At 42.5% G+C, this 27,251-nt stretch overlaps 1 protein-coding gene across 6 annotated transcripts in view; it reads right to left on the reverse strand.

The window, feature by feature from the left end:
- Window positions 1-7,058: 7,058 nt before the first annotated feature.
- The window catches only part of LOC6507848 (ecdysone-induced protein 75B, isoforms C/D), a 91,700-nt gene continuing 71,507 nt past the window's right edge, over window positions 7,059-27,251 (reverse strand). For 4 of the 6 annotated variants that reach the window (XM_044715076.1, XM_014910004.3, XM_044715077.1 and 1 more), the window contains 3 exons: window positions 23,787-23,931; window positions 14,795-15,033; window positions 7,059-12,348 (listed from right to left, as the gene is read on the reverse strand). In XM_044715076.1, coding sequence (XP_044571011.1) covers window positions 9,820-12,348; window positions 14,795-15,033; window positions 23,787-23,931 — 2,913 coding nt within the window. In that variant the 3' untranslated portion in view covers window positions 7,059-9,819. Of the gene's footprint in view, window positions 12,349-14,794; window positions 15,034-16,206; window positions 23,752-23,786; window positions 23,932-24,066; window positions 25,745-27,251 lie in introns of those variants that run through there. The other 2 variants (XM_001956428.4, XM_014910006.3) reach the window with 2 other exon arrangements.

The following is a 27,251-nucleotide window of genomic DNA, read 5'->3' on the forward strand; positions in this document are numbered from 1 at the left end:
TATTTTTAATTTCTTAAAACTATAGAGCATTTTTATATTCCCCAAAGAAAACTCCTCCTTTCAGGCTTTCATCAGGCGCTTTTGTTTTTATGGCCAGCTCTCAACTTTGACCTTGAATCCCCCGAATATAAAAGGGGATTGCGGTGGAGGGTAGTCCGAGGTTCTTCGCCTCGAATGCGATTCTCATAAAAGTTCCCTCCACAAAATTTTCGACGCAATTTTATATCTAAGGAGGGACTGCGACTGGAACTGGAACTGGGACATGGACAGGGACAGGGACTGGCGGGAAATGCGTTGTTGTAATTGTGTAAATAGCAAAACGGCTCTAGGTTATTGGCTTGTGTGTGGGCTGTGCCTGTGCCTGTGTGGGGTTTTGTTGTTTTTTGTGCGGTTGTTTGCCTTGGCACCCAACCCCATAAACAGACGAGAGGCAGGCGAAGCGTGTCCCTTAATCGAGTGGGTCGTGGGTCGTGGTGGGGGCACTGAGGGGGCGGTGTTTGTAGGCGGCGCCCATGTTTGCTTAATATTTGTAAAATTAACTGGAATCGCCGCAAGGGGCCGACAGCAGGACTGGCCACTTGGTGTGGAATTCCTATTAACTGGCCGAAAGAAGAGGGACGACAAGCCCGCATTTCAGTGTCCTTTCCCGTAGGATTCACTTTTGGCTCAGCATTTGATGTCTTTGGGAGTTCGTCATATTACGGGAGTAATGTTGCTCAAAAAGGTAAAGTTATTTTTAGGTCCCGAAATCCCAAAAAGGGGCTATAATGATTTCTTGTCTTAGCCATAGTCTCGGCATTTCTGGTCAGATCACAGAATGTTACACCTTCCCAATCTCAGAACACCGAGTAGATTCATTTTCAATCAAAACATGGCATTAAAAATTTTGACCCATTTTTCCAAATTTTTTAAAGGGGTAACATCATGATTTTGGCCAAAAATGGGTCGAAATTTTTAATGTTCAATATTTTTAATCTTTTGATGCAGATCGAAGGGGAATAGAGTTCTGATTCATAAATGGTATTCTGTTTTTGAATCGTTTACGAAACAGATAAAATATTAAGTAAAAAGTGAATGGAAAGTTTATATTTTGGCCATAAAAAAATATCTAGAATTTTGAACTACTTTTTTTATTTTCTTGTTAGAAAAATATGTATAACTCGGCTAATAATTGTCAGATCACAAAATGTTATACCTTCCCGATCTAAGAACTTTGAGTAGAATCATTCTCAATAAAAACATGGCATTCAAATTTTTGACCCATTTTTCGAAATTTTTCAAAGGGGTAACATCATGATTTTGGCCAAAAATGAGTCGAAATTTTTTATGTTCGATTTTTTTAATCTTTTGATGCAGATCGAAGGGGAATAGAGTTCTGATTATTAAATGGTATTCCGCTTATTGATCGGTTGCGAAATAGTTAAAATATACCATAAAAAGTGAATGAAAAATATCGATTTTGAATTCGATGTTGCCATATAAAAAATGAGAAGAAGATTGTACTAATTTCTATATGGAAGTTCTATATGGAATAAGTGTATAACTCGGCTGTTGATCAAACAGGTGTAGCCCAAGTTTCTAAATATTATATTTCATTTGATCTTGTTATAGATCAAGCCACGTATTTTATAAATTACCTTTTAAATAATAACCGAAATCCAGTCCATGTGGGCTATTGCGACGCCATTGTCTAAATATGTTGGAAATTGTTGAATGAAGGTGGCAGTGGAGGCCTCCAGATACCCAACCCAGATGAGAAGAAAACTGCGAACCTAAAAACCCGAGTCCTGCTCCGAGTCGCCGTCTCGAATTCCCGAATGAGTGCCACGTGTAAATAAGCAATCAAGCAAGTCGAGCACCAGCGACCCACCTATCCTCCGCCCACATGCCACGTGGCAGATAACGGGACTGGGCCCGAATCCGGACGGGGTCTGGGGACTGCCGGAGCCGGGCCCGATGCCGGAGGGTCGCAGCTGGAGGCACCAGGCATGCAATGTTATTGTCAAGGACATTTCAATACAACACACGCGTCGCAGTCGTCGAACCCCGACTCCTCCCTTGGCTCCTCCAACAAAATTTGTTTGCCAAGAGGGGTAGGCAGGGGGGTGGCAGGAGTGGAATGAAATTCTCCTACCCTCCCTCCTCCTTGCTTCCCGAATCTCCTCTAGCTCCCACAGGATGCTGTGGCATTGCCTTTGACCTTTCTGAAGGAGATTTCCAGAGCACTCAATGTGGTTGGCTTCACTGATTACTCAAGGTTCGAAACACTGACAAAAATAATGGTTTAAAAATGTATTATAGTTTTTTTTTTAAATTTTTATAATTTAATTTATAATATATGGAATTTTTAGAGCAATGATTTATCAAGATATATAAATTTCTTAAAATTATTAACTTCCATTTTAGTTTCAAATTCCAAATATTTCTTCAATGATCTTCGATTCTTATGAAAGGATATATTTTCGAGTTCTAAGGACTTCTAATTCAATGGAAATTACTAAGGCATACTCTAAAGGAGCCAATGGAAGCGGAAAGTCAAGAGGATACGCAATTCTGTTGACTCTCCTCCGAGCTGGCAAACAAAACAAATCGAGGAAAGTGTCTCTAAATAAATCTGCTTAAAATCAGAAATCACTTAGACACCACACGTACCCTCGCCAAGGACTATATATGTACATAAAAAAAAGAGGAGCGCGTGTTGGTAATCAACTGCAAAAAAGGGAGAGGAAGATGAAAAGCCAGGAGAGATGGAAATCGAAAAATCGGGAATAAGAGGAACGAGAGGGAGCATAAAAAGTAAATGGAAAGCCTGACTGGAGGCCGGAGGACCTCTGACCCCATGGGCAGGCGCGTGCAACACTTGTCAGTGTGACCTTACCAGCTGTCAATGCCATTCGGTCTTCAGCCCCCACCTATTTTCATTCCATGCCCCATCCCCCATCCTGCTCCTGTTTGTGTAATTTGCGCGCTTAGCATATTTTTAGGCGCTCCAAAGTTTGGCACATTTATTGTGTTTACCCTCAGCCCTAACACTCCTTAGTGTTACGACCCTCCGCCCATTCCCATCCCCAGTGGGACCCATCGTTTATGCCAGCAACAAAGGGTTAAGCCTTCCCACCCTGTCGATGGCAGTCAAGTTTTCGGGTTCAAGTGGTTACGATGGTCACAACCACTTATCGAAAAAGGGGGTGTCAAAAACAGTGAAATATACAGAAGCAGAATTCATTTAAATGCTAATCGAAAGAGTTTTCTGAACTACTCATATCCCTTTTAAATAAAATCCCATAGCTTATAGCTAGTTAATCTAAACAGCGAAAAAAAAACCCAACAATTTTTCAAGATCATCTAATTCTAGGTTATTTACGTACAATATCCAACTTTTAATTCAGCCCAAGTGATTCAGTTTATAAAGAAAGCAAAATTACTCATACGCCACCGATACTTTTTCCCATCCCTTCCTCTCTCTCTCTCTATCTCTATCTCTCTCTCTCTCTCTGTTGCAGTGGGAATCCTCTGACTGGCAATTTGTATTTGTAATTTCAATTATGGTTTACACGAGTCAACCATTATTGCTGTTGTTGCGGTTTGCCGGTTGCCGCCGGATGACGATGACGCTGCCGCTGACGTTCGCCTTCTCATACTAAATATATATTAAGTATACGCCCCGTATACGAGTTCGTTCGCCAGCTGCAGTTGGCATTGGGCGCCAGACAACCACCCACCACCCACCATCCCCCACCGCCCACTCCCCGCCGAGCCACTTGCCAGCTGACTGATATCAGTTCTGCCGCTGCCGCTGCCACTGCCGCTGCAGTTCAAGTTCAATGTCAAGCGCATTGGCTTTTGTGTTTATTTTTCGAGTGTATTTCGCAGCTGAGTTATTTCCCTTTGTATCTCTGGCTTCTCCTCCGACTGTTTGCGTACAATTTTTGTTTATATGGTTGATGGTATTTTTTACTCATCTCTCTTTTCTGGGCTTCTAAATTGTTGTTGTTGTTGATTTATTTAAAAGTTAATATTTGCAACTCTTAAGTGAAAACGATAAAATTGTTAAGAAAATAAACAACAAATACATAAATACTTAATAACAATAATACAAAATACAATATACCATAATGATGCAATGGAAAAGTACATTTTAGGGTTAATAGACATGAAGTACTATCCTTTATATTAAATATAATATTTTTTTTATAATTAAGGTTATTTATAGAAACCCTTAATGATAACCCTTTATCACAAACAACTCTAAAACCTATCAAAAAAAAAATAAGAGCCTACCGAACCATAAAATGTGATTGAACTTTGATTACTGGCTTGAAAGAGTTTAAGAACTTTGTCCCAAAAAAATATATACTTCAGAGAAAAAAAAAAGAAAAATCTATTAAATTACCCCCCACCCCCTCGATCGATTCTACGCACCCTAATCTATGAACCTTTCGCACCAAACTGTCACCAGGCTAGAGGGAATATAAATCGCAATATTTACCGACTTCGGGTCCCCTATAGGCTATAGCACACAAACGGTAGAAAAAAAGAAAAAATCCCCTGGCCCCTCAAGGACAACTTGCGCATAATTCCAAATAAAATGTATAACCATTAGGGGCGATCCATGAGCAGTGGAGGGCAGTGGGGGCAGTGGAGGGCAGTGGGGGCAGTGGAGCAGGGGTTGGTGCTGAGCACGCGGCACATAAATGAAATTTATTATATGCTGCGCAAAATTTTCTATACATTTCGTTGGCAGGAATTTTGGTTGCCTTCCTATTCAGTATTGTTGCTATTTGCTATTTTGTCTATTTTTTGAGAGAGTGATGCCATCTCTTTTCCCCGCCAGGGTCCCCAGGGGGAAAGGCTTAGAGAGTGGGACGGTGGGGAAGAAAAAAAAAATGTCGGAAAGCAAATAAAAAGTGCGTAGATTAGCCGGGAACAAGTGGAATTAAAAGTACCTAAAAGTTAAAAATGGTTTAATAAAAATTAAAAGACTTAAGAATAAAATAAAATAAATTAATTTTTAATTTTTTGATATTTTTATATATTTTATAAAATAATATATTCTTAACCTTCTTAGTTCAGTATACCCCTTTTCCCCAAATAATAAGTAATATCAGCACTCGGCAATAATACCCAAAAAAAACCAAAGGCCTATGCTGACGACAATGGCTATATAGAGTGTTATATACCCCGGGGGAGGCGTGGAGCTCGAAGGGGGGGGCGGCTAGCTAACAATCACATGCGTACGCACGCGTGCAGGGGGTGCGTAAGGTAGGGGTGGGGGGAAAACGCGCGTTGCGTGAGTTTTTTATTTCAGCGCGTGCTCTCATCAGCCATTGCCGCTCCCTCTTCCTCTCACTCCTTTTGCCAACCTAGCCCCCCCCCCGGCAGCCTTTACCGGTTCAGCCCCTCTCCGCGCCACCAACGCGACCAATCATCTGCTAGAACTTTGCTAATTTCATCTAATCAGTTGACCTTGAATATTTGTTTTATTCCCTGCCCCTCCCTCCCTGCCACTACTAACCCGTGGGTCTATTTATTCTTGTTTTATTTCCTTTTTTTTCGCATACTTGTGTTCTTTTTTCTTATTCTTTTACGCGCGATTTGTTATTGGCGCTGTTTTGTTTGTGCTTTAATTTATTTGAGGCTTGTTTTATTTCAAGGTGAAATATGCGCAAATAAAAATTGTCGAAAAAAATATCGAAAGGAAATTGCCAAAAATATCTGGGCAAAAAAAAAGTGATATCAGATGAAGGGTTAAAAGGTTCTGATACCCATTAATATTAAAATAATTAATTTGTGAGATAATAAAATAATTAAAAGAGATTATTGAGAGCATATTATATTTATATTTTATTATAATAACATTTTAATTTTATTTTTACTTTTATGAACATTTTTCTTAACAATTTCTTAAATAATTTTTCAAACATTATTTATTAAATGAATAAACTTAATATAAGTAGTGCCTACCCTTCTTGCTAATACCCCTCTTACTGCCAAAAAAAAACAACCACTTGCTGGTCGGATTTTAACAGCAGCATAAGAAGAAGAGCAGCCACTACCACTACACCCTTCTAATCACCCCCTCGCACCCCCGATCAAAGTGCAACGCTGTGCTGCATTTCCTGCTTGTCACTTGTCGCCTGTCACTCGTTACTCATACGCCACCGGACCCACACTTAGTTAATTTGTTGCGCCGTAACTGTATCTGTGGGACATTCTCTCTTCCTCTCTGTCTCTGTCTCGGTTACTGATTCTAATTTTGTTCTTGTCTCGTTATGGCCTCCCCACCTCCTCCCCGGCCCACCTTCTCCCCACTTGGCTTTGACATTGACTTTGAAGATAACAAAGAGTGTGATTGTGTGTATGTACAAGTGGCTCTCGCTAGCTCTCCCTCTCCCTCTCGCACATTTAAAATTAGATTGCACACATTTGTATTAGCGGGTCTCTTATCGGTATTTTTTGGCGGCAAGGGGTAGAGGGGGGCAGGGGGGGTGGGGGATGAGTGTCTCCCTATCGCTGGCATCGACTATTGTTATCTACACGCGGTACCCACGCTGCCCCAGACGCCTTAACCGGGTATAGTGCCCCGCCCCCCCCTTTGCGACCGGCTATACTACAGATACAACTACAGCAACACCGATGATTTGATTATTTCGGCAAATTCATTTTGCGACTCTTATCGGCTCAAGGTCACGGCAAAAATTCCATATAAACTAATACACGCTTGCGACAGACAGGCGCGACATTGAAAATAATCGTTATACTTGGGGTAACGAAAAAAAAAATAATAAAAAAAAATAATAAAGAATGAGTAGGAGCTGAAAGAAGAAGCTAACCGCAAAATTAAACTTGCACTTGTATGTGTTTGAGAAGCTCCGGGTAACTGTAAACGGTGATGTACGATCTGCAAAATAAAAAAAAAATGAACACGAGGCGTATACTTAATATTTGGCAACGCATGCAATATTGCGTATACCACACGTTGTCTCTGTGATTATTTTTTTTCTAAAAAATCTGAAAAATAAAGAAATACCCTCCCAATAAATAAAAACACCATACAATTGCTTTTCATAATTTCTGTTGATATATTTTAAATACTTATTTGTAATATTTTATTCACATATTCCATTCTGGGGGGGTTTTTTCATTGTGTTTCCATTTAAAACAAACTGTAATATTATTTTATTTCACAAATACAAATTTCCTTTTTTTTTTAAATTTTTAATATTTTTTTTTAATGGAGATTTTATCAATTGTCAGAAACATTGTTTTTTTCGTAGCTTTCTTGCCTTTCGACTTTTCATTCTTCACTTTTTTGAAAATTCTTTGCCAAATCTTTCTTTTCTTCGTTTAAAAACTCTTTTTTTGCCTCAATTTGATTTGTGACTGTCCTTGAAAATATATTCATGTGTATATATATATATATATTTTTGTATGTTAGTAGATATTATTTATACTGTAATTCATATGCCTCAGCTGGAGTTGCCTCAAAAATTGCATTATTTTCTCAATCAAATAATCCTTTCAAATTTTTAGTTTATATTACGTTACGTTAAACTCTTACGGCTGTTTACGATTACGTTTTACATTTATTTTTACGTTACGTTACGCTTAATTGTCGCAATTTCATTGTTTCAGTTGTCGCTGCCGTCGTTCGGTCGAATATCCTTTCCCAATATCCTTTCACCATCCATCATAAATATGCTGGGATAGATTTTACATAAAATATTCACTTTTAGATACACAATTACATAATATTTGTTTTGTTTTTTTGTTGTTTTTGTGGCTAAAAGTTACGGACAATGTTACATACACTTACATACATACATCCAGACACCAAAATCGTTTCATCTACGTATGCTCGTGTATATATCTTTTTAATATTTATAATATATATATATTAGAGTCAATTATTGAAGTGTGATACCTTTTGTTAATTCTCGCGATTTCAGGTGGAACCAACTTCCTTGCCTACGCTGCATAAATTTTAAAAGAATATAATTTTTCTGTTTTTTCCTCTTCAGATCTCCCCTTTCAACGCTGAGAATTATTCGTTTTTTTTTACATATTTTCCGTGTGGCGCATTTTTTTTTTTAAATTTTTATACACATAAAATTGTTGTTGATTTAATTCAGAGTCTGATATATAAATACTTTGGATATACCTTTTAGTGAATAATTTTTTTTACAGCACGGTAGTCGTGTAGAAGCGAAAATAAATCAAATAAACCATAAATTCTTACCATTTCGAACCGAAGAAAAACTGAAAAATTGGAAAAACTTGCAACTGAAAATTGAAAATAGAAAATTGAAATAAAAAGAACTGAAGATTTTTTTTTGAAAATTTTTAAACAAATTTTTTATTGATTTGACAATACAAATTTCTGCGCCAGTGTATTTTTTTTTTTGTTTTTTGTTGAGTTTTTTTTGTTTGTTTCTTTGTTTTTTGTTGTTGGTTTTGTCTAAGCATAAAAATAGTAATTAATTAATCATAATAATTAATAATCATAATAGTACAGCATAATTAAAATGTAATTAATGTAATAGTTTTTTTGCTACCGCAAGTTTACTCTTTTTGTTTTTTTTTTTATGTTTTCACTTTAATATAAATGTATACTTTACTTTTAAATAATATATCATAATTTCTGTTTTTTCATTCATTTTTTTTGTATTTTTTTGTATTGGTTTTCTAAGATGCCAATCGAACATTGAATCTTTAAGCATTTAATAATTAGGTGTATTTATATGTACTTTAAATATGCTTTTGTTTTTTGTGTTTTTTTTTTTTTAATTTAACATTTAACTATTTACACAACAAATATATTTAACGTTGGGTTTCTCTGATTCCTCATCATCATCATCGCACTTGAAGCATTTTGTTTGATTTTCATTTCTGTTTTTTTTTTCCTTTTAATTATATTTTGTGGTAGTTTTTTATTTTTTAAAATTAGAAAACAATATTCATTCCACTTGATTCCTCAGCAAAGAGCTTTGTGCCAAAGGAGAAAAATAAGGATGCGGATAAGAAGAGCTATAGAGCCATAAAAAGTGGGATGGTGGAGAAAAAGAAACTATAACAAATTCATAAAATTAGTTTAATTCATAAAAAATGAATCGTTCTCAACTTAATTGTAGTTCAAATTTGTTGCAAACTGCACTTCAATTCTGCTCGGAGATCGCACAATAAAAAATTTCACACACACATTTTGTTCAGTGTTTTGTTTTTATAAATTTAATTTAATAATAATAATTTGCAGTTTTTTCAAAAAACATCCAAAAAAAGCAAAGTAGTTTTTGCTCTGCCTAAAAACTAAAGCGTTAAACATAGTTACTTTAAAACATAATTAATATTTACAACAAGATCTTAAAACTTATAAAACAATCAAGGGCTGATAGAATAAAGGGGGGTCTGAAAAGGGAGGGGTTAGCAGCTTCAGAAATATTTTAATTATTTTTTTTTGTTTGTTTGTTTGTTGGTTGCTTGCTACTTTAAAGTTTTAACTGCTAAAATATATTTATGTTTTTTTTCTGGTTTTTGTTTTTAATTTTCATTTTTTGTTTGTAATACCATTCAAGCTTGGGTTTTCTTTTTCATTAATTTTAAATTAATAACTTGTAGTTGTTTTGTTTGTTGCTTTAAATATTAGCTTTTTAAATTGCATGCATGTTGGTTTTGCTTTCAAACTTTGTACACGGCTCAATTAAAAGGTAAAATAATTTAATTCAACTTCTGCCGATCCTGCTGATCTTTTCGATCCTGCTGATCCTTGCCTTGCCTTCCAACCTCCCAGTCTCTGTCTCTCCCATACACTCTCCCACCCACTTACGCCTCCAGCATGACCTTGTGCACGGCGGTGTTCAGACCCGGATTCGGGGAGCCCACACTCGCCGGGGGACTACTGCTGGGAGCGGGACTGGCCGCCGCCGACGGTGGTCCTCCGTTGGAGGCCGTCACAGTGACATCGGCGGACAATGTGGGATACCGCTGAACGGCATTGGCGGCAGCCACCAGGGCGTGCAGCTTGCTGGGTGGCGGCGTGGGCGACTTCTTGGACAGATTCAGGGGCTGAGCCGAGTCGGCAATGTCCACCTGGAGCTCCAGCAGCGGAGTGGTGTTCGAACCGGAGCTGGAACTCGCCGGGGCACTGGAGCCGTTGCTAGTGGAGTGCGGCGACTGGAAGTACTGACAGCTGCCGGCGGAGCTGGAGCTGCAGTTGGAGGATGAGGAGGAGGAGGAGGATGAGCTGGAGCTAGAGCTGGAGCTGGAACTGGAGCTGGAGCCGTTGCTGTGCGGCGACACCGACTGCTGGCGCTGCTGGCAGGTGGTGGTGATCACCGAGCTGCTGCCCCACCGCTGCGGCTGGTTCTGGCCCGGATGCTGCTGCTGCTGCTGGCCCACCACCACCGACGGGGGCGGGGTGGAGCTGCTGCTGCTGCTGGGGCTGCGGTTGCCGCCCACCACCATCAGGCTGCCGCCGCTGGTGGTGCTGCTGGCCGCCGTGCTGTTCTCCCGCTTCAAGTAGTTCTGGATGATGTCGCTGCGCTTCATCTGCTCGGGCGTCATCCGGGGCTCGGCCATCAGGGACTTGGCCAGGACCGAGTGCGAGCTGGCCATCGATGCCTTCGGGCTGCCGCGGGTCAGGTGCATATGCAGCTGGCTCTGGGCGGTGCCGGCTCCCAGCGGTGCCGGGCTGGAGCCCACCGACATGGCTGCCGGTGGCGGCGGGGGCGTGGCCACACTGTTCGGGATGGGACTCTGGCGCGGACTCACGGCACTCAAGCTATTTGATCCGGACGTGGAGCTGCTGGCGTCCGCCTCGGCGGTCTCGAACTCGCGATGCCGCAGGGCCCGGAACTTCTTGTGCGGCTTGTAGGCCTCGTCCATCAGGGAGTTGGTGTCGTAGAGTGGCGGCGCCTGCAGGACGCGCTTCAGCACCGGCATGTCCTCCACGATCTGGCGCTTCAGATGCCCACTGCTCGAGGGCTGGGGCGAGCGGACCGGGGAAACGGCCACCACACTCAGCTGGGGATGCTGCACCTGGCCCACCTGGGCGGCAATGGCGACGGCGGCATCACTGCAGTCGAGGGCATCGTCCACACTGGAGCGGGGACTGGAGCAGGAGGAGCTGCCACCGGAACTCACCGCCTTGCACTCGTTCTTCTCGTTACCGGACTCGATGCCCGAATCTGTGGGCGAGTCTAGTTTCCGGTAGCGTGCCGCTCCGGCTGTCAAGTGGTGGTGCAGCTGGGGGTGCTGCTGGTGGTGCAGTTGCTGCTGCTGTGGCTGCTGCTGCTGCTGCGGGTGGAGTTGCTGCTGCTGGGAGTGGCTGATCTGCTGGTGCTGCTGCTGCTGCTGCTGGTGGTGGTGGTGGCGGACAATCGGCGTGATGGTCAGCCCGTTCTGGGTGAGATGCGCATGCGAGCCGACGATGTCCATGTCAGCGGCACCGGAATCTCCACTGGAGCCGGAGTTGGCGCGATTCCGCAGAGGGCATCCCCCCGAGAGGGTGGCCGCCAGGAGCGGAGCCGAGCTGGCCAGCGACGAGGGCTGCTGCTGCTGGGGCGGCGAGGGGAGGCCGACGCCCTGGGGCTGGGAACTGCTCGGACTGCCGTAGTCCAAATCAGCGGACTCGCTGCTGGAGACAGAGCCCAGTGGGCTCTTGGCCGCCTCCACGTCCATGGCATCGGCCCAGCTGCCCGACGGCGACTTGCTGTTCTGCTGTCCGTCGCTGTTATTCCCATCCTCCATGGACCACATCTGCTGGCGGAGAAGTTCCTTGTGCTCGGTCCGGAAGACGACCAGCTTCTCCGTATGCAGGGTGCTCAGAGTGCGCAGATCGGGCATTGTTTCCAGCAGCTTGGCCAGGAACTCCGGCTGATCGGGTCTGTTCTGGGCCACAATATACTGCAGGCAGCCCTTGAGCCGCGAGTACATCTTCTCGATGAGCTCCAGGTTGCGGAGACCGGGTCGGTCCGGTGTGATCAGAACAATGGCGCAGAAGAGTCCAATCTCGGCGTCCGTCAGGTTCATCGAGTTCATGCGCTCCGCAAAGTTAAAGGTCGAATCGACCAGGAACCGGGCATTGGCTCCATTCTGGATGGCATCCCGCCGCATCACCTGCCCGTTCAGGCAGATGATCGAGTTGATGGAGGAGTCGAACATGCAGATGAGACGCACGAAGAGGGCGTCGAAGAGGCCGGCCTTCAGGAGCGTGAACTTGTCGTCCTGGGTGAGCAGCTGGAAGCCGGGAATCATGCCGGCAAAGTCAATGACACCGCGGATAACGTGGGCGAATCTTTGCGAGAATTCCTGCTCCGATTGCAGTTCAGGGGCGGGATTCAGAGGACAGGCCTGCAAAGAGGGCAAGATGGAGAAGGAATAGGGGTTAGTTTAGCTGTTTAACTGTTGCTTGTTTAGTTGCTACCCTCCCTTCCTCCTACACTATTCCCCCCCATCACGTCATCGCATTTTTTACACGCGAAGGTCAGCGAACCTCCCCTTTCTGCCCCCCACCCGCTCTAGCCCACTCATTTAAATCAACAACAATAACTACTTTGTACTTCCGCACACACATAGTCGCTTAGTGTCAGCTATGTGCTGTCTCTCTCTAGCCACTAGCCCCTCTAACAAATGTCGCATTTCCTTAAATGCCGCTGGAAGCTTTTTTTTCCCCCCAAAGCTTTATTATTTTTTTTCTTTCTTACTGTTTAGTTTTTCTAGCTTTTTTTTTCATAGTTTCTAGGGGCTGTTTTCTCTCTCTCCCTCACTCTCTCCCACCCCCTTGGCTGAGCTTTTTTTGACATTAGCCGCCAAGGTCGACGAACTAGAGTTCAAGGTTCCGGCTTGTGTTCTGTTCCTGTATAGTTGCTTTTGTGTTTTTGTTTTATTTTTTTTTTTTTTGCAAACTGGCGCGTGTTTTTTTTGCTGGTTGCTGCTTAGGGGGGTAGAGAGGGGGTGGGTGTAGAGGGGGTGGGTGTAGAGGGGGTGGGTGTATAGGGGGTAGAGGTGGTGTCTCAGCCATGCCAGTGTTCATGTTATTCCGCCATTTGGCTTTCCGGGTTGCGAGTTACATGACCATGCGCCGCAAGTGCCGCAGACAGTGAACGTGCCACCCCCCTGATTCTACTCAGTGATTCTTCTCACTGATTCTTCTCACTGATTCTTCTCTTTGATTCTTCTGATTAACCTTGAAAGTGTGGTATTCAGAGAGGCCTTCAAAAAATATCAAAAACCAAAGAAAGAAAATAGAGAAAATGGCAAACCGGCAACCGGCTAGAGATTCTTCTCCTTCTCCCGATCTGTCTATATGTCTATATCTTTTTGGCTTTTAGGTTTTTTTGTTTTTATTTTATTTTATTTTATTTGCCGGCTGACTGGCTCTTTGACGTCGTCGTTTTGAAAATATTTCTCATTTGCGCCAAAGCGGAAATAGTTTTGCGAAAAAATACAAATGAGTGCGAGAGTGTGTGGGGGCTGGCTGGCTATTTATGATATATATACTATATAGCACACCCTCCCCCTTAGATCAGACCTTCAATTGAGGTTTTGCCAAAAAAATAATAATAATTCCCCGAATTCTTCAAGAGAAAGATTAAATAATCTTTTTATTATTTCTAACCTATTTGTAATTATGTTTGGAAGACTAGTCTTCCTAATGAACCACCTGACTACAGATTCTACAGATAGCTCTGCTCTTTCTTCTCAATTGCATTTGTGACGCCGACTGTCTGGCATTCGCTTCCTCATACTGATGCCATTTTATGCATATTTTTTTGTAAATTTTTACTGCCTGCCAGTGCTATTATTATTATTATTATTTTTATTGTTTGTTCATATAGAGAGAGTGCCAGGAAATAGTCAGTAGAGTGCCGTGTATAAACGACAAGGTTAAAAAATAGCAATCTCCAAGGTCGTAGATTGGCACTTCCACAGATATAGTTTCGTATATATAGTATTCTTAACCGATCGGCCGATAGCTGATAATCAAAAATTCCATCATTTTTAGCCTTGGACTTGACATTTCTTCTCCAATCTTCTGATCGTGCTCGTGTCTTATTTTTTTAATAATAATTTATTTAAATGGACAACGCATGTGTCTGGTCTGGCCTGCTCTCTCTCTCTCTCTTTCTAATCTTCTGCTGCTGTCTCTTTCTAGCCAACCCCCCGATAGCTTTCATTAATAATGACGCTACGCTTGACCTTGAGCTTTAGAACTTTGTTTTTTTATTTTTTTTATTTTTTGTTTTGTTGCCGGGCCGGCACACGTTTTTTAATTTTTTTTTTATATAGCACTTTTCTTTATCGCTTTTTTTTTGGGCTATGGTATTTGAAGTATTCTAAGATTCCTAACCCCTAGAACTGCTTTCTTCTACTATGTTATTATAATTATTATAATTATTTTCCAACTGCCCTTTAGAAACGTCATAACTTTGACATTGAGGAGCGTTTTTCGTCAAGAACTTGACCCCAAACTTGCCACTTCAATGGCCAGCGTTTGGAGGCCTCGCAAGAATCGCCCGCAAAGAGCGTAGTGGCTGTAGACGCGTCTACGTGCGGGCTGTGATTTCCTGGTTTAGAACTGCGATCGTGCAAACAGGTTCACCTTGGCGCATGACTAACGCTAGACAGGTAGGCAGGTAGGTAGGTAGTAGCTACTAGCCAGTAACCAGCTAACCAGTAACCATCTGAGAGATCTCAGCGGCCCGGAAATATAACTTTGACTTCGACTACGCCATCATAACACATAAGGACTATTGGATATTTTCATAATTTTATGGGCCAGTCTAAGAAAACTTACCAGCAATGTGGGCATGGAGTAGGAGGGACAATCGCGGGCCCGTTGCCGCATCGCTGAGACCTTCTCCTTGGTGAACTCGCAGGTCTCGAGGTGGGCGCGCAGCACGGCGGCGAGTAGGCGTGGCTGATCATCAAGCTCAGTGGCCAAAGCCCTTTGTTGGCCGCGATTCTGTGTACTTTGTTGCATGGCGGCAAGGATGCGCGCCTTTTCGCGCTTCGGCACGCGTCCAAAACGCACAGCTGCAAGTAGAGAAGAGAAAAAAAGGAGTTAAGTATGGCCTTGTAAAGGGTGTTTCAACTGGACCCCGAAACCCATCAATTACACATTTCATGAGGCAAGTGGCAAGTGGCAGGTGGCAGGTGCAGGCAGGACAGCTGTTGTCCTACCCTTGGAAGTGGGTCATTGCCTCGGTTTCTCAGTCTACAGTCTTCAGTCTTCAGTGTCTTAGTCTTCAATCTTTAGTCTCTCAGTCTTGTTACACTTTCTCTTTTTTTTTTTTTTAGATTTTTAATTCCAGCCTCTACCCGCAGCCCAAAAAAAAAATTTGTATGTGGGTGAACTTTCACATTTCACCAAAGGCGCTAAAAAAAAAGGCACGTTTCTGAACACGTTTTTTTATTTTTTATTTATTTTTTTTTTTGGCAAGAAAGAGGGGAATCTCTAGAGAATCTTAGCTACCAATTTTGAGTGAAATCTATGGCTGAAAATCTGACAAATGTTTGGCCAACTTTTCAATGTCAAAAAGAAATTTTCACTCGCTGGATGGCTGGCTGGCTGGCTGGTTGGGCCACAAAAGTGAAACAATCTGCCTCCAGCTTGCAGATTGACTTTTCCAGCGAGAGAGTGTGACCCACTTGGCAGAGCAGCGAAATTCAGGTCAAATGAAATGGAAAATGAAGTCTAAAGCGCCGGCGCAGCGCCACAACTGCGCGTAGAAATTAGAGCGTCCAACTTTCCAACATTTGAGAGCCAAACAAAAGTTGGTCAAACATGCGATATTGTTAGCTCTGCCGCTCTTTCAAGTTTTTTTTGTTATTTTTTTTTTTTTATTTTTTTTTAGAAAATAGCAACGCAACGTTGCCTTCGCCAAAGTTTCGTTTCAAGTTTAAAGCTCTTCCGCGGCAAAGAAAAAAAAAATTATAAACGAGGTCAGCACTTCAATGGCGCTTGTGGAGCTACAACAATAAAAAACAACAACAAAAAAGGTAAACAAAAAAAAGACAAATTAAAGTTAGAGATAGAGAACCTCTTGCATTTCTTTTAAGAGTTTAAGAGATGGGTGTTATTTTTTAACTGACTTTTTAATCCAAAATCTGTGTCAGTTGGTGGGGAAATTGGATCATTTCTTTCACTTTCTAACCGGGGGAGAGATCTCTCTGGATCTCTCTGGAGAGAAAAAAGTGGAGACTTACGGGCATTGTGATAGTTGACATTGCCTTTGAGAATTCCCTTCAATATCGGCAGTTCTTCGCCCATTTTTGTGATTTTATTTTTGTGTTTTATTTTTTTGGAGATTTGGTAATTTGACTTGCTCCCTTTTCCAAAAGGGGGGACAGGGGGGGCACTTCAACCACTCAGATGGCTCATTAAATATATATTTTTGTTGTTTTTTGGCACAAAAACACTGGCTTTGGTTGGAGAGTCGAACTCAGGTACTTGTAACTTTTTAATTTTATTTTCCTTTTTTTTCACTTAAATATTTTAATTAAATATTGAATTTAATTTTTTTGTTTGTTTTGAGAGAGGAACTTTGTTTGCTTTTCTTTTTACAAATTCTTGGCTTTCACATTCTTTCTTATTTATTTTGTTGGAATATTTTTTTATTTTAGCAAATAAATAATATTTTTTTAATTTAAGCGCGTAATCCAGACAGACGAGAGAGAGAGTGTTTCTTGGGAGGGAGAGACTTGGTCGACTTTTCTTCACATTAACTATTAGTATTAGTTTGGTTTAATCTTAGTAACTGTGTTTAGTGTAACTATTAACTCTTATTTGGCTTTTTGGCGGCAACACTCGCGTGCGGTATTTCTTGGCTTATATTTCGAATCTCGAAGTCGAAATCGGATCTCTCGGATCGCTGGCTAACATGACAAAACTCGACAAGGTCTCGAACGCGACTAACTGTAAAAGCCAGAGCGCGTTACGAATATACCCAAAGGTAAAAAAAAAAAAACACAATGGCCGAGCTTCGGGGCGGGCAGGAGAGGCGAACCAAAATGCCGCACAAGAGAGAGGAGTCTCTCTCTCTCCAGTAAGCTCTCTGACGTATGAGTAATATTTGTTATGGTACTAGCCAGCTGAAGAGAGCGACCAACTGAGTCACTGATAAGCCAAGTTCAAATATTTACTAAAATTTAACAAAATAACTTGTTCCAAATAAGATTATTATTTTAATAAATAATATTATTAATTACTAAAAATATTTAAACAAATTATTTAAATAATTTACATTTATTTGTGATTTTTTTTTAGCAAATATTTCTGCAGTTCACCCATCCACCCACAAACAAAGCAAGTTCAAGCGCTGATAAGCTTTTGCTGATAAACTTGCCACAAGCTGTTGCCCCCAGATCTGTTTTTAAGGGCGCTTTATCGCCGCTTATATCTCTCTCTTTAGCCGCCAAAGTTCATTGCTCGCCGCATAGGTTCTCTTTAGAAGAGATACTCTCTCTCTCTTAAGCAATGCCATGAAATACTCTTAAGCTTAAAAGCTTTTCACCACGAAAGAGTAATTTGTGTTGAGATAGAAAAGCTTTTGAAGAGCTTTTCCCTCACTCGTAGAATTTTCTTTGCCATTTTTTGAATAATTTTTGCAGTTCACGGTGCGTATGAGTGATGTATGGGAAAATATCGCTCATACGTCACGTTGGCAGGTGGAAAATGTGAACTGGAGGCTGGGAGCCAGAGACTGGAGGCTGCCTGTTGAGGCCTAAGGCCAGTAATGAGTTTGTAAAATCATACACTTGATGATTTCACGCTTGAGTGGATAATTTACGACACCTCTGGCCCCGTCTGGCTGTCGAGGGTTAAGCCTCGGCGCTTTGACGAAGGGGAGGCCGTTGAAAAATGCAGATTCTGATGCGCCAAATGACTCATTCGATCATCAAACACGCTCATGACTGTTCCAGATTGTTTGTTTTTATTCAAACTCGGGCTTTGTCATCGCATGGCGAGTGGTTCGGTTAACCCCCACCGCCAGGCACCACCACTCCAATGGTCAATGAACTTAGCCGCCACCGAACCGAATGAGGCCAACAACGAAACGAACAAAAATTTAATAATCATTCCGGCAGACCAACCAATTGACCGACCGTCTGACGAAAGTAAAAGTGAAAGTTGTTGGTTGACTGTTTTTGGGTAGAAAACAGAGTGCGTGCCGCGGAAATGCAAGTCCAGAGACCAGAGCACAGAGTTGACCAATCAGTAGGCCTATAAAGTTGCATAAGAGCCATGAAGATTGGGGCTAATCGCTCAGCAGACAACTGGAAGTGGGTCGAAGAAGGTGGCCCCGAAAATGTAACCACAGCGATGTGATAACTTTGTAATTGGGGAGTCTATTGAGGTAGTAGCTTATTTTTCTTAGTTTCTTAGTATCTTACATAAGACTCTTCTTCAACGAGCTGTAAACCAGTTCAATAGCATCTCTCTCTCTCCGTCTCTCTGTTGGCCACAATTGACATTCATAATAATGCCAGCAATTAAAAGCCAATTAACAAGTTTCACTTTCACCGAGAGACGCTACCTTGTATCGAGTGGCTTTCTAAACTCGAAATTGTTTATGATTTCTTGTTATTGTTTGGACTGGATGACTACTTCCTGAATTACGAAGAAATTTGAAGCGCAAGCCGACAAAACAAACTTGTTGTTTATCCAAGAGACATCCCCGAGAGTTCATTGCACCTTCCAGAGCTCATACATACAGTGATAGGCCTACTTTCGGTTTTGGGTTTTCGAATAAAAGGTGATTCACAAACAAAAAAAAAAAAAATACACCTCAGTGATGGTTTACGTAAAGTCACATAAGCTTTGGATTTTTTATTTTGTTTTTTATTATTTATTTTTTTTTTTTGTTTTGCTTGCGTAAGTTGTTTACAACGCGATCGAAATATGTGGAAAGATACAGAGAGACAGAGAGACAGTGGAACAAAGGGAGGCACTCACTCACAAAGGAAATGCTATCGTAAGAAAGGGGGGGGGACACACAAATAATAATAATAATAATAACAACATAATAATAAAGACATGGCATGGCGAGTGTTTTGTTTTGGAGTTTCTTGAAATTTCTCAACAAAAGAAAGCAACACTGCCCGCCCGACCGCCCAACCGCCAGCCACTTGCTTGTAATTTTATTTTCGGCTTCGGAGGAGAGCCTTCGATGTGTTTCGAATTTTGTGGGTCATGAAAAAAAATACTTCAATGAAACGTTGGGGAGGTCGCCATTGCGCATATAGCACAGAGCACAGAGCACAGAGCACAGACCTTATAGCACATAGCTCGTAGCACACACATGACATCGCTCGGATCGCTCAGGGTAGAGTAGAGTCTCAGTAGACCCTGTGCCATATTATTAATTTTACATGAAAAGGTCGTGCTCGTTTCATTTCTCATCGATGAAGTGGAAAACAAAAGGCGAAAATCAAACAAAAGCCATAAAATGGGAATATTTCACATTTTCAACGAGGGCATACAGGGCGGATACGTAATATTGAAATTTTAGTTTATCAAAAAAAAAACAGATAGAAATTCATAATTTGTATATTATTTTATTTTTAAATAAATCTCAAGCTTCATAAATAGAGTTATTTTTGAAGAAAAAAAAAACGGTGGCATACAGGGCGGCTACGTAATATTAAAATTTTTTTATTTTATTTTTTAATTAATTTTAAGCCTCATAAATAGAGTAATTTTATAAGAAATAGCTCTATAAAGAGTTCTGACAACAGTGCGTATGAGTAATAACATTTTTTAAATCCCATTTCTTCACCTCTTCTCCACCACCCTTGACCTTCCCTGCTCTCCCCTCGGTAATCCAACAAATACCTCAACTTGTTTATGAGTTCCCCCCTGGAAAATTGGGTCAAGCTGATCGGCATCTATTGCCAACGCGTATGTACGCAAAAATAATTCCAATTCGTGCCTCTAATCATTTTCAAATAAATGCGCGCCAAGGCGACCGCTGTCTCAGTCGCTGCCAGCAGTAACTGAGGCGGCGCTGCAACTGAGGCGAATGACCGTGCCTGACCCAAATAGAAGTCGCTGCACTCGGCGACAAAACTGCAAAGCCCCCAATGGCCCCCACTCGCCATGCTCTCCCCCGCCCCACCCCTAGTAGCCCGGCTCTGACGTCGTGCAAAAATTGCAGTCGAACGAGCAAGCGAACACGAGCGAGCCGAAAACGAGGCCGAGTGCAATGAACAGCAATTCAGAACACGAACGACCAAGAGAGTGAGAGAGAGAGATGCCATGCAATGCAAATGCAGCTTCGAACAAGTTGCGACTGCAGCGACAGAGACTGAGACTGCGACTGCGACTGATGTTGCAATGCGAAACCTTCGAGAAATTTTACAAGAGTCGTTGAACTCGGTCGGCTCGGTCGTTTAACTGTGGCCCAAAACGCTGCTGGAGATTGCTGCAACGCTCCTCTATGCCACGCTCTCCGAGAGAGCTGCAAACTAGTTTGGTTTTTTCTTTTTTTTTTTTTGGCGCCGAGGCATTGAAAAAAGCGAAAGTACATTTTTCACAGCAATCCCCCCATCCCTCCCTCATCCCACCAAGCAGCCAACACTCGGCCATCTTTAAAAGCCCGAAGAGCGGTTGCATCGGTTCAGCATCGGGTTCGGCTTCGGCTTCGGGTATTTGGTTGTTCGGGTGGTTGTTGGACAGTTCGGGTTCGTTTTCAACTCGGCTTCGGCTCTGGCGAGGTAAATGAACCTTTTGAAGGTTCAACTTGCGTAGTGGCGTGTAAAACAAGTTTGTTACGTTTGCCTGCCACTCTTTTTTTTCTCTTCTTCTGCTTCTTCTTTTTTGTTGTTTTCTTTTCTTTTGGCGCTCTTTTCTTTGCAATTTCACCGTTAACCATTTTTTGTGAAGGCAGGTGAAGGCAGCCGAGGCAGCTAAAAAAAAAACGCCACTTTATGTAACCAAAAAAGACAAAATAAAAGAAAATAATTTAAAAAAAAAACTCAAAACTCTCAACTTGTCAACTAGCAGCTGCCGTTGCTCTTTTTTCTGCTTTTTTTTATGATTTCACTTATGGGGCAAGTAATTGTTGTACAAGTGGCAAGATAGCTAAGAAACTATCGAATAGAACCCCATCATGGCCATTTGAAGCTGTAAGCTGTGGCAGGCTCCTTGAACTGTTGTTGCAACTCCTGCCTACCCTCAGCCCAACCCCAAAAACAAAAAAAGCCCCCATCTCGTAGCCTCCAATATTATTTTAGTCAACAGCTTGCTTGCCGCCTGCCATGTGTAGCAGTGGCATTTTAATGTATTTGTAATTGACCTGAATAAAGTTCAAAACACTCGCAGCGGCGAGGCAAGGCGAAATCTACATGCATGTTGCCTCTGTGTGTGTGTGTGTGTATGTGTGTTTGTAGCCTCAAAATAATAATGATTGCGACAACAACAATAACAACTATGATCATGTCATAGTTGTTGTACATATGTATTAGTATTGTGGCATAAACCTACATAGCCTTTTGATGATAATTGACAATTGTTTGATTATTTTATAAGCTTTTCGGAGACAACTAATTGCTATCTATTATTTTATTTTTTTAGGGTGGAATTTATAATAAAAAAAATTAACTAGAGACTAGGCTAGTCTATCTCCATCTCTATCTCGTTCGTGTTGCATATTTACTTTCAATTCGCCTAACCTCGCGCTAATTTAAGTTCATTTCAATTAAAAGCCAGCATGTGTGCCTGTTGCAAGTGCCTGCTAATAAAAAAAAATACAAAAAATACAAAACAATAAGCAAAGATATATGTATTTTTTTTTTTTTACTTGCCCAGACTAGCCCAGGCGATCTAATAAATCCAAAAGTAAAACCCACGAAAAAAAAAAGAAAAAAAAATCAAAATGCAAAATGAACAGAGCTCACACCGATACTGCCATCACTAATACTATCGCAAGCACCTTCACTGTCGACGGCGCTGCTGCGTCGCTGCCATTGGTGACCCAGTTTTGCTGCACGTCAGCGGCGGTCAATGAACTGAGCTGAGTGAGGACGTATTTCGAATCGGGGGGGAGGTGGGGAGTGGGGCGGCGCTTGCTTCGCCATGTCTGTGGGCAGATGGATGTCTCTGTGTGTGTGTGCGCTAAATTTCGGTTTCGTTTTCATTTCTTGCGTTATTTTCGTGTCTTTGCAATACAAAAAAGAAAATAAAAAAAAAAGGAAAAACACAAAAAAAACACCATCAAAATGGCGCCTATTACTGCTGCTGCCCCGAAAGAAATTATGAAAGCAGCCAAAATGTAACGAAACGAAATGAAAAAGAAAGTGTTTCGAAATGCTCGCCAATTATTTATTTATTTTTTTTTTCGTGTTTATGGATGTAAAAGTGAAAGTAGTTTCTTTTTTTTTTCCAAAATAAAAATAAAATTATGATATTGGGACTTTTTTCTAGGTCAGTTGCTCTTATAACGGTACATCAGAGGCCCTTGCTCACAGTTGCCTTGTTTTTTTTTTGTATTTATTTATTTATTTTTATTTTTTTGTATTTTTTTTGGCGTGTGCGTTTTATTTTAATTTTCCTTGAAAGATAAGGCAAAGCAGCAGCAGCACTGGCAGCCGTAGCAGCGCAGTCGCCGTCACTTAAATAGCACACGGTCATTTTTATTATAAACAATTCGAAATTTGCTGTTTATTTTATTTTTTTTTCGATTTCATTTCATTGCTGCCTGCCTGCCTGCTGTTGCCGAGTTCGACTGTTGGCGGTCGAATTTTTGTTCGGTTCACTTGACTTATTTTTGGCACTAGCTTGCCACAGAACTAGTTCAAGGATTTGCTAAAAAATTATTGGCTCTGCTCGGGGTTAGCGGCTAATTAATGTTTGAATTTCAAATGTGACATTGAAAATTTCTTAGTTTTTTTTTTTAACAATTAAATAATAATTATTATTATTCTCCCCAAACTAGCTCTAAAATAAAATTAAAATCAAAATCTAATCCATTAATTACAACATCGGAGCTTCCAACAAATACTATTACACAAAAGGCTGCGTCTGCGTGTTGCCTACAAAGCAGCGCTCTCTCTCTCTCGCTCTCTTTTACACACGCATGAACCACTTTCGTTTTCTTTTTCAACTGCAAACAGCAAACATGGCCGCCTAAGCGGGAAGTCAATGAACGTGGAAAGAGAGTGCAAGAGAGTTTTTGGAAAGAGTGTGAGTGTGTGTGTGTGTGAGAGTTGCTTTCATAATCGCTGGCTATTTCCTGTAAATATTTTCCGGGCTGTGCGCCTAATTTAAACAAATTATTACAAAACTCAATAATAACAAATGCAGTCAGCGTAACGGGGAGATCATTTTTCTCTCTCTGTCGAGCAAGAGAGAGGAAGCTAAAGAGAGTAAGTCCATAGAGATGGCCTCGCTCTGGTGTCTCCATTATGGATTTGGGTTAAGTGCGTTCGTTCAACTTTTAACACAATTTCGAAATGGCGCACACCATGCGGGTGTTCGGGGAATTTGTTTAAACATGAGAGTGTGTGTGTGTGTGTGTGTGTGTTTGTGCCCCACAACTTTTACTTTGCCATGAAATCGCGCCAAAGCAAAATGTTGCAATACAAGCACAGTACCGACCCACACACACACTGCCAGCTAAAATTTCGTTCACGGCTGGTCATTGAACTCTGCCCGAAGAGCGATGAGCGAAGAGCTCGTGTGTCTGCTTCGTTTTCAACATCATATGGTAGCTTAGTGCCTCTAATATTTCTGTCCCAAAACTTCAACTAATTTCCATTTCCATAAAATAATAATTTTTAGAACTCACCATCGCGACTCATGCCAACGGCGATGCACTTTTTCAGGCGGCAGTACTGACACCGATTGCGGTTGATGCGCAGAATGCTGCACTGTTGATTTTTGGTGCAAGGGCGGTACTGGATCTTTTGTTGGATGGAGCGCCGGAAGAAGCCCTGGAAGTAGAAGGAAATTTAAAAAAATTAATAAAGAGTATTTACAATAAATATATAAACTAATTAATATAATCTAGTATTTAAGTTTTAAGTTTAAAGTAACTGTAGAAGAGTCCTCCCCTCCCTAACACCTACATCAGCATCTTCTGTGGCAACTGCTGTTGCTACTGCTGCTGGTGTACTCCTCCCCGTGTTGCAAGCATTGCTGTTGCTCAGCGCCGTGTCGAGGTCCTCGTCGAACTTCTGGCACAGGTAGTTCAACTGCGAAGGATCCAGACGCTGGTGGTGCTGCTCGCACAGCTCATCATCACAGCCCGAGTCCTGGGCCTCCTCCATCTCCTCCAGCTGCTGCTCATCGGCCAAGCTGCCGTTGCAGGTGCAGCAGTTGCTGTTGCCAGCACTGGAGTTGCTCGAGGAGTTGCTCATCAGGGAGCAGTTGCTGTCGGAGCTGTCGCGTCGCTGCTGCTGCTGTTGTTGCTGCAGCTGCTGCTGGTGCTGCTGATGATGTTGCAGCTGCTGTTGCTGCTGCTGGGATTGCTGTCGCAGGAGATTGGCGATTTCCTTGTGGGTCTGCGCCGAGAAGGGACTATCACAGTGCAGCTGCTTGATGTTGCTGGTGGGTGGTGGTGTTGCAGCCTCCAGTTGTTGTTCATGTTGCTGCTGCTGCTGCTGGAGAGTGGTTGCTGTTGTTGTCTGTTGCTGTTCCAGCTCCCGCTGCTTCAGCTCCCGCGCATATCGAATCTTCTTCCAAGGGCACTGATACTGCTCGTAGCTGCTACTGTTGCTGCTGCTGCTCTCCTCCCTAGATGTTGCCCCCGGATTCCCGCAGTCTTCATCGCTGTTGGGGCAGTCCTCATCGATGCCCGATTCGCTGTCATTTTTGGCGCTCAGATCGGCACGTGGCTTTGGTGTTGCAGGCTGCTGTTGCTGTTGCTGCTGCTGATGTTGCTTCTGCAGCAACAACACAATCTGCTGCTGCTGCTGACTAATACTATTTGTTGTCTGGGTGTTGTTGTTGTTGTTGGTGGTGGTTGTTGTTGTCTTTACTAATGTTGCAGGTGTTTGCTGTTGCTGTTGTACGATTGCTGCTTCGTTTTTCAGTCTTTTGCGTTGCTGTTGCTGCTGTTGCAGGTAAACAATTTGTTGCTTGGGTGTCTGCTGTTGCTGCTGTTGCTTGTTGATTGGCGCCGATTCCAGCAACTTGACCAGAGCCGAGTGTTGCTGCTTCAGCTGTTGGCTCTTAGCCTGCTGCTGCTGCTGGTGTTGCTGCTGCTGGTGTTGCTGCGGGGCACCTATAATATGCAACGGCAGATTGCCGCCACCGTTCCCAGTTAGCAGCACAATTGTGGTTCCATGTTGCTGATGCTGCTGCTGCTGCACCGACTGCTGCTGCTGTTGCTGCTGGGACTGTTGTTGCACGGTGGCAGTTGCAACCTCTTGCATTGCACAAACCATTTTTGTTAGAATTAGAGATTGGCTTTTTGGCTTCAGAATGACACTTGAACTCTCGATTGTTGGTCGCTCTACGATTTGCTAATAAGGAACATTGCACACTTCACTCCGATCATCTCACTGCACTGCCACTGCCACCAACAAAAATAATTGATATATTTTTTTATCTTTTTTATTATTTTCTATTTAACATTTGTTGCTGTCGGCTCTCCTCTCTCTCTATCTCTTTCTCTTTCTCTAGTGATTGAAAACTATCTCTTTCTTTAGCTTTTTTTCGCGCGCTTTTCTTGCTCAGCACTACCGCTGCCAACGACGAGCAATTTGCGAATGAAAGCAGCGACCGCCACCAGCATAGGCCAGAGCCCCACCAGCGACCCGAAGTGTTGGAGCATTCGGGTCTCCACACTCGGCTCCCTCTCTCTCTCTCGTCTGTCTCTCTCTCTCTCTGTAGTCGTTTTGTTTTTTTTGTTTTTGTGTGCCAACTGAGGACATTCACTCCAAAGCGTCGACGACAGCAGCAGGCAGCAACATCTATTGTTAGTTGCTGCTAGTGCTGCTGCTGCTGCTGCAGTAGGCGGGGGAGGGGGGCGCCTTGGAACAACCACGCGACACGCTGATTTCTCAGCCCTGAGCCCCCTCAGTTCAGGTAGCTCAGGTAGCTGCCACTGCCACCTGACTGATCAGCTTTGTTTGATAACAAAACAGAGGAGGGCGCTATTCGATTCTCGATTCTTTTTTGTGTTTGCTCGTGTTTTGATAAATGAGTGACAAATAAGATTAATTGATATGAAGAGGGGTACAAGGAAGGGGTACAAGACATGTACATATGCATGACAGGCCTAAGAGGATCTGAGATCTGGAACGATGTTCCCGAATACTTTTTTATATTTTTGGGGTCAACCCTGGGATGGGGGTGTCTTTCCCAAAGATTACAATAAACTTGAGAGGGGGGGAAGGAGATAAGTGGCATTAAAAAAATAAGCACCGTCTGGCATAAATCCTATTTTTGAAAATATTTTCCTAATTACAATAGTTGATTAGCAAACAGCTGTTCTGTAGAGTTTTTATTTCTCAACAAATATGACCTCGATTGGAAGACAATTCCCAACTAATTAAAGAAATGCAAACATTATTCTTGGCCAAATATTTTTACAAAAAATAGTTCGATGAACCCCCCACCACTGCCAGCCAGCTGGATGATTTAATAAATATATTAAATAATATCATTGTCATTTTTTGGGCCAAATAGTGCACTGCTCTGCTCTGCACTAGCTCCCTCTCGCTCTGGCCCATTGGCTACGTAACCAAAAGGCCCCAAAACGACGTCAACAGCGACGCAAGCAGAGGACAGCCGCAGAGCCAGAGCCAGCAGCAGCAGCAGCGGTGGTTCAACGAACCCGCCATTGTCGTGACCCACATTTCGGTCAGCCACCTTCGAATGTGGAGCTGCCAGCCAACTGCCAGAGAGAGACAGACCCGAAGCCAGACGAACCGTACCGAAGCAAACACGAAGTTTGGAGCCCCAAAAAGAGAGCCAACTTAAAGAGAGCTCCTGCTCTCAATGCATTTTGCATGCAAATTCGCTTGCAATCTGTTGTTCTTGCTGTTGTTCTTGGAGCTCTGGCGGTCGGTCAACGACACAGAAACCCCAGGTGGGCTTGGCTTTGAGAGGGGGAGGAGGGGCAGGCGGGGTGGGAGTGGCGAGGCAAAAGGAGAACGGAGTGCTAAGGCGGGAGGTGCGGCAGCTGTCGAAATGCGTTCAAGGAAATCTTTGGCAATTAAAAATTTGCACAAATTTTCCAAGCTCCATACCCGCCAAAAAAAAACACAAATTAATAAGCTTAAAAAAATCTGGAGTTGAAAGCAAA

The sequence above is a fragment of the Drosophila ananassae genome, chromosome 2R (genome assembly GCF_017639315.1).
Source record: "Drosophila ananassae strain 14024-0371.13 chromosome 2R, ASM1763931v2, whole genome shotgun sequence".
Classification (NCBI taxonomy): domain Eukaryota; kingdom Metazoa; phylum Arthropoda; class Insecta; order Diptera; family Drosophilidae; genus Drosophila; species Drosophila ananassae.